General features: G+C 33.4%; 1 protein-coding gene across 1 annotated transcript in view; it reads right to left on the bottom strand.

The window, feature by feature from the left end:
• Positions 1 to 5,361: 5,361 nt before the first annotated feature.
• The window catches only part of LOC148947776 (uncharacterized), an 83,064-nt gene continuing 80,094 nt past the window's right edge, over positions 5,362 to 8,331 (bottom strand). The window contains exon 9 of the mRNA XM_089095430.1: positions 5,362 to 7,435. Within this exon, the coding sequence (XP_088951556.1) occupies positions 7,330 to 7,435 (106 nt within the window). The 3' untranslated portion in view covers positions 5,362 to 7,329. The remainder of the gene's footprint in view (positions 7,436 to 8,331) is intronic.

The raw sequence follows: 8,331 nt of genomic DNA, 5'->3' as shown, positions 1-8,331 counted from the left end.
CTATGGCTTCATGGAGCCCTGAATAAAGTTTTTTTTTCTTCCCAGCATTTCAAAGAGTTTGTGTGCCTTACATAAAATAATACATTATAATAAACAGTTGTGCAGAAGACAAATTAATTCCAACTACATGAAGTTTGTGTGCCCTACCTGATACTATCTTGTATTCTAAGCTTGAATTTTTTTTTTGTTTAGAAAATTATGCTTCAAAGTTCCAATGAGAGACACAAAAAGAAACATGGTATTCACTAGATTCAAAATTTCGACATAGTCGATGCATTTTCGCTAGTCCCTTAGCGCAATTTTTTTTTTCACTCGTTCTACGGACTCCTGTCAGAACTGCCATAAGCGTATTAATTGCAGGTATGTAAATTACTTCAAATAAGAGCTGATTGGAAAATGAGATTATTTGTACTTTAAGATTGTGGTTTGGAACTGGGTAACAAGGAAGTATATGAAAACTATCAGTCACGATCATCTAGTTTAACGAAACCTATTTAACAAGCGGTAGATGCCAATCAGAATTTCAAATCCAAAAAAAGAACTACATAGATTTAAAAAAAAAAAAACTGAAAGCTCGTCAACTAGTTTGACAGCGTTGCCGTGGAGAAAAGTCTTTGAATACCTCAACCGCTAATAAATGTCCATTCATTTTTTTTTACTAAAGGCATTTCTTTCAATCTTTTATATTTTGATTGTTTCATTGAGTCTTGAAAAATCTTTAGAAGGTCTAATTTTACTTCAACTAGGCTCTTACATATATTCATTTTTCACCCATTTAAAATCTCATTTTTTTTAACTTATTGACAACTATTCTCAGCACAATCGATTTTTATGTTTGGCAATAAATATTGCCAAAAATATTTATTGACAGGTAAATATTATCTGACGGACTCTACAGCTTCATAACCAAGCTTTGGTAAACTTTAATGACATTACTTGAGTAAAATATTCTCTTGCAAAAGGGATCACAGATCTTGGGCGTGGGCCTTCAGCCCTCACAAATGACATTCTCAATTTCGCATATAGCTTAATTTATAATTTTTCCTCGTAGTTTCAGTACAACTATGGAAAATTTCACGTTTCCAGCTTTATTTCTTTCCCAGCTTATTCTTCTCTAACCATAAAAAAAAACTAAACAATAATGCACATCGATTTTATATACCAGGCTATATTATATTATATATTATATAATCCTATATAATAGATATTAAATGTTTCAAATTATATACTCTAAGTTAAAATAATGTTTATTTGTATTATTTCATAGAAATTTTGAATCTGGCAAACACGGGGGTTTTCATATGCATTAAAGCTCGATAAAAAAAAAAAAAAAAAAAAAAAAAAAAAAAAACTTAGAATAGAAGATAAATATATCTAAAGAATTGGCACTGGGAACATTGACTGCATTTAATTAAAAATTATAATTTAGTCCCTTTTTTACTTTAAAAACATCATACCACCCTTACGATACGATCTTTCATAAGAGACACAGCAGAACTTGCAGGCAGCGCTGTTTGAAATGCTCTTACAAAAACATCGATTAATATAATAGCAGTTGTATCGAAAAACAATTAAGGCATATCCAAAAGAAGTAAAAACTTGACATGTATTTTGGTCTTACCAAGGGCGAGGGCGATGGCTTTATCACAACTTAATATATTAGTAATATAGTAGAGGTGACATGTATTTATTTATAAACACAATGTTGGCGGAGACCCAGTCAAAACAGGTGACATCTGGAGAGTGGCCCTGCCTCCCCCAGCCCATGTGGGCACTGATGTTCCCAATCCAAACGCATCAGCGATGTTGAGAACCTAACCACTTAATTGTACATAAAAGGTATATATCTACGGATTGCTGCGTAAAACGGTAACTAAAAATAAGCCTTAGAAAGTAAAAAAAAAAATAATATTTAAAAAAAACTGGAGTAGAAACTTAATAACCTTTTAAGTATAAACATTTCATAAGACAATAAGATAAACCAGTCAAGTCTACTAGTTTGAGTTCGTACCACACAATTATTACTAGCGGCATTTTTGTCCTGAGAAGCTCAGATTGCAATCTAAAATAATAAGTCGGCCGTCTAATTATACCCGTGTAATCGTCCTTTCTGGTTTTTCTATACCACACAATTATTCTTTCTTTTATTTTCCGAGAGACACATTTAAGAATATGTTTAAATGTTATTTGCACTAATAGCAAGCCATATCGAATAATGCTACTTTTTAAATATTTGCATCTTTTGGCGCCAAAGCACTTGAACTTCACTTCGTTTGTTCATTTTCTAACCAACAATAAAAGTTTATAGAACAAAATGACGAAAAGTAAACCTTGGCCACTCACTAGCAATTTTACTGAAAAATTAATTTGATCAACTCATAGGAAATTAAACATATAAGCAAACTCCTACAACGGAGAAAGAAGAGCTTTTCTATTGGATCGATTGCAAAATCTACGCCTTTTACTCTTCTTCGGGGTTCATTTCATGGAGCTATACAATTTGATAAGTAAGCTATTTGTCCCAACTGTTAATTAAATGTTATTGAGCTCGATTACGTTATCAACTCTTGATTTTTCATAATAAATAAAAACAAATTTTGTAATTTTATATTTCCATTTCTTTTCTTTTTTTGTGCTTATATGATTTCGGTATTATTATTTTACTTATTTTTTTTACAGTAAACTTTTCAAAAGACAAGAATAAATTATATATTTTCGGTATAAACTCAAATTAGGATTCAGTAAGTCTTACTACACTGAGCCAAGAAAATTACTACAACAAACATGCAAGTTGAGGCACTAGAAAAAAAGCAAGTCATTAACAAGCTCTTTACAAAGCATTTATCGAACAATTTTTGCAAATTTTTATCCAATATAATATTTCACACGTAGATAAATTTAAATACTTCAAAGAATATGGAACGAATGTACTCGTTTTGTTAATGTGTTCAACATAATGAATATCAAGAGACCAACTAAGTCTCTTTCTTCTTATGGTAGACAAGCCATGTATGGACATATGCAGAAAATTTCATTCCTATGAGCCGTAGATCAACAACATTCCAAGTTAGCAAACAAACAACAACAACAACAAAAAACACTTTTATTATCGAATATTTTTCGGGGCAAGAGAAAAATTTCCAGTAAAACAGGATACCACCCTAAACACATCCAAAATACAAGTTTTCACAGTTATCAAATCATAAGCGCATTGGTTAAACTTTAGAATATTAGTAGCTTGCGAACGAAGATTTTTCGGATTTTAAAATAAAAAAGACAAGGTTTTATTTAAAGAAAAGAACTGTACTAGACATAAAGCTAATGATCAACAAGATTTATAAATTTTTACAAGGAGACATTTGACAAGTTTGTTAGGCAAATCTCATACAAGTTCCTTCAAATTACCAACCCTTTCCTCTTTCCGATCAGCTCGTGTTTTGATCATTGCGTTGGTATGGCCATGTACTTCGTCTGCCCCCACAAGCTCCCGCCCAACTCATCTTCGACTTAACCAAACTGAAAATGGTTGGAAGCACTCTAGGGGAAGACCGTGTACCAGTGGGGTGAACATTATTCGCGGTCAACTCACTTCCCGAGACACAGAAAAGATTCAAGATTCATTTATTTAAAAACAGCTTTCATAGTATTAGCAAGAGCCTCAACTAAATAACGTTATCTCTTACAACAAAAAAAGGAAAATGGAAGGACCCCAACGATGCTCCCACCCTCACCGATAACAAGCCATGCTGGAAAATACTAAAAGTGCTGACGTCTGGTTCCCTCTATGCGGGCGACGCTTCCAAGCAAGACCTTAAATCAAGCAAGTCATACGAATTAATTAAGTGGTTGCTTTCTAAATTAACATACATATAAATAAGAGGGGCGATTTCCACAAGATTACCAAGGACGCCCACCCAAATTAACAGTTTGAATCTTTAGGGTGTTTCAACATCACCTCCCTGAGATTACTGTTTAGTACCCACCTCATTTTTAAAATATTCATACTTAAAACTGAAAAAGAGCTGCATTTAACTAACTCGCAAAGTTGTTCGCTACGAAACCAAACTTTTAGTGACAGATCTACAGCCCACATTAGGACTCTCGAGATTATTTTCAAGTTCCTATCTCTATCCCTAGCAAAATCGCAAGACTCAAAAATAGGATATGCTTACATAGAATATCTCAGGCCTTACAACTAGGAAACCAGAGAGGACATCTTTATCTACTGACAAGCCATGGACCTTTATGAAGTTGGGTGTGTTGCGATTATAACTTCAGATTTTTGGCCACAAATTTTCAATACCTAGTTATTTAGCAGGATTGACTAAAAGAATTACTAATACCATCAACAGAAAAATAACACCAGGCATATAAAAAAAAGTGCCTGTATTTCATCAATCGCATTCAAAGACCTTATATAAGCTAGACTTCAAATGCCAGTACAAATTATATTAAGAAACCAGAGATGAAGAGATTTCTCTTGGATATTTGCCCGGGTTCAAAAGAGCTTATTGCAATTAATAACAATTGATTGCAATAACTTTTTGGATAAACAGAATTATTGTGCTCTATTGAACATCGAATGAATGTCTTACAAAAAAAAAATCTTGTAAACCCAAGAAACCTTGGAAATAACCAAAAGTATTGCTAGTTAGTATTAATGTTAAATATTCCAAGAACTTTCTATCCGTAAATAATTATTATAAGTAATAATTATTTCTTTCCATCTGTAGATAATTATTGCATCAAATTCCAATAAGTGCTTTTGAACGCAATTCAGTAATTGCAATAGGCTATTGAACGCTAAAAATCACAAAATCAATTGTAATAAGCTTGCTAAAGTAGAGTTGACTTCACTATAATACCAGCCGTACATACTTAAGATTCTCCTTCCATTAGCCAATGCAGCCTAGACTGCAATTCTGCTAGGCTGATATATCTATTAGCAAATATATCTATCAACAAGCCCTATCTATCGTCGATTATAAGGTCCTTGGTCCCAGTGCAGTACAGAAAAGCTAGTCATTAGTATTCGTCACTAACACAAATCTCTTATTCATACATAGCTCATCCTACTGAATAAAGAAGAAAAGATGAATCTATACCAACAATTACAGCCGTAAGGACTGTCAAATTACTTAACACGATTTAACTTAAATTTTACGATAAAAAACGTCAATGTTTAATAGACGTATCTATGAAAAACAAAGTAAAGGACATTCCAGTTTATTTGACTATTTATTGATTTAATCAATTTAATCTATTGTTTTTATGTACTTCCCATTTTTTTTAACAAAATTATACAAAAATCCAGGCCTCTTTCCCCCCCCCCCCCCCGGAAAAAACGTCACATTATTGACAGACGAACTAACTTGTGCAATTATATTGAGCCGGCCGAAATAAAACAAAAGCAAAATAATAAACCCGATTTGAAATATTCACCTAAACTCACTTTGAAGAAATACTAGAAAGCAATTTATACAAAGGGGCAAAAGTCTACGACCGTTTACAATGTCACAATGAGATTCCTCAGCCTGGTATGTAGTAAAAAAAAACCTTTGAACGGGGAGGCATGCCTGTCAAAATACGAGTAACCAGTTACTAGACAAAAACTAGGGTAATGTAGTTCCCACCGCCCTCCTGCCTTTTTGCGACACTATCTTTTCAGCGTGGTACCTACCACGGGAATACTAAGTTGTTCGTAGCTTTTTAGCGAAATGTTCTGGTGGGTAGTTTGCGCAATAATAGAACAGAGGGTGGTATTGTTTTTGTAGGATTTTGTAAATTTTCAAAACGAGCAGTGCGCGCCCTTTACACTGGTATGTTCTTTCTCAATTTTAGGAGAGTGTGAGAAAAATACCCTTATTTAGAGTCAATATCATGTTTTTAGGAGATGATAGCTGGTATATTACTCAGGGCCTTATCCACGATTTTTTTTTTCGGGAGGGGGGGGGGGTACAAAAAAAACTTCAAAAACACTTTAAAGATTTCTTTATATTCATTTTTGCTACGTTTTTACGATTCGGACAAACATTTCGGGGAGGGGGTAGGGGGGAGGGGGAGTCAAACCCCCTACACCCCTGGATACGGCCTTGTATTACCTTATACGATCTACGAAGAAGAGTAAAATCGTACGGGGACCCTAGGGCAGGGACTTGCCTGGGCAGGTTTTTTTATGTATCGGTCCTCAGCACTTAGCGTCGAAATTACTTCTTGTCCATATTTTTTTTAACCAACCTGATTTAAATTTTTGTTTATAAACTGACTGACGGCTATTCTGTTATTTAGGAAATTTTGTCATCAGCTTATTTTTGGTTATTGCTATACTTACGTGATACATTTTATTGCGTTATTTGCATAATTAAAAATCATTAACGTGAATTTAAATAGCATAGTTGGATAAAATCATCTCTCTCCTTTAAAATTAGTGCTAAAATCTAACAGCTTAAGAAATTAGACCTATAATTTTCACTCTAAAATCAAACCTATTTACAAAGTAAAGTAATAATTTTCAGTCTCATCAACCTAACAACAAGCTCCGTTAAGGATGCATAGAAAACTTTTGATTCAGAGGGGCTAATTCTCCAAACATTAGATAATTAGAACGCGAGTTAACCATAAGCGTATTTCTTCATAAAAAAACAAAAAAAAAAACAAGAAATACTCTGAAGACTAACCCAAGCGAAAACCGAAAGAGTATTAGCAAAAATAAAAATTTTAAATTGTCACTGATAGTATCGGAACTATATGGTTAAACCCCTCCTAACCCCTTTAGCATGTGCCCTAAAGTATACTAAAAACAAAAATATTTTCATCGAATCCACTTTGCAACTGTTCGGTCCATCATTTATAACTTAACCTTCTGAATCCTTAAAAAATGCAAGTCTTCATTAACATAGTTCATCTGTAGTTTATTGGCACCAACAATTATCCATTAATATAGCCTTTTTTAGTTGTAAATCTCCTCCCTGGGTCCTACCATGAGGGCTGGCGGTATGTTTGCTCAAGTTTAGTTGTTGAAACACACCCAGAACTTAGCTCAATGTCTCTCTCAGCAGTGATGTACAAGTAGCAAGCACTATTCCGAATCACTTCAACATTTGTGTCAGGATTGCCAAACTGCGTGGCCATCTTAAATTTTTTTGCCCCAAAACAAAGGCTTCACAACCAAAGTCATCATAGAATCGTAACTTCTAATATCATTCTTTAATTTAACTTTGCACTGGAAAAAAAAGAAACAATGCTTTTAAAAATATTAAAATTGAAAATGAATTACTATTGACTTTACAATGGAAGCTGAAATCATTTAAGCTAAATTAATTAGAATGGTTATCGTTGCATACGCCTTGCCTTTCTCATCACTCGTCCTTGAATTCCTTGCTTCGATGGAACGGTTTCAAACGGATTCCCTGATGGAGCTGGAGCTGCTGGGGCACTGAAACCAAATAAGAAAAAAATTAGAAGAAATTGTTGTAACTGAATCAAGAATTTCCCCGTCTCAGGTGAATCCATTTAACTTCGGACTGTTTGGTTCAGACCTTTTTTATTATATTATTATTATTATATTATATTTATTATTATTATTATATATTATTTTTATTTTTTTTATATATTATTATGTAATATATTATTTTTTATTATATTATTATTATAAATTATATATATTATTATTATTAAAAACAAAATAGCTAAATTTTCATATATTAAAAACGAAAGGACAATTAACATTACCTCTTACTTTCAAAAACGGGTCCCGATGTATATTAGCCTGCTTGGGAGACGACCCATAAAACACAATTCAACAAGTGATACACTTCCTAGGAAAAAAATCACTTACTCCTCTCCTCCGCCGCCCTTACTAAATATTTAATCAACAATCCTAAAACCAATGTTATTATAATTGCTTTAAATCAATCCCCAACCCATACTCTCAATCGTCATACTTCCTGACACATACCGACACTCACCCAATCAGGAACACGAGTCGATTTCCCTTTTAGCAAAAAGACAATTGTTCACTATACTCGTTTATTGTAAATATTTTTAGTTGTTTCTTCAAACCCACTTGACTTTGGAACGGTCGTGCAGAAAGAGCAGAATTACAGGAAAAGTTTCAGCTTGTATTGAACTTTTGTAGCGAGCGGATTTGAAAGTATTTTTAGCTATGATCACATGAAGAAATCTTTTCTGTTTATCTGACAGGGTGAACTTCACGCATATGAATTAGATTTGCGTAGAGCGGCTATTACTTGGTACAAGGCTACTCCGTTAGCATCCTTTGCTCAACAATTGACTATGTTATGGTAAAAATAAAACAGGTGCTTTTCTTAG

This window comes from Artemia sp. Qi Xiang Cuo, chromosome 10 (assembly GCF_049724085.1).
Source record: "Artemia sp. Qi Xiang Cuo chromosome 10, ASM4972408v1, whole genome shotgun sequence".
NCBI lineage: Eukaryota > Metazoa > Arthropoda > Branchiopoda > Anostraca > Artemiidae > Artemia > Artemia sp. Qi Xiang Cuo.
Note: the sequence above shows the minus strand (reverse complement) of the source record. Positions and strands in the feature narration are given on the sequence as shown.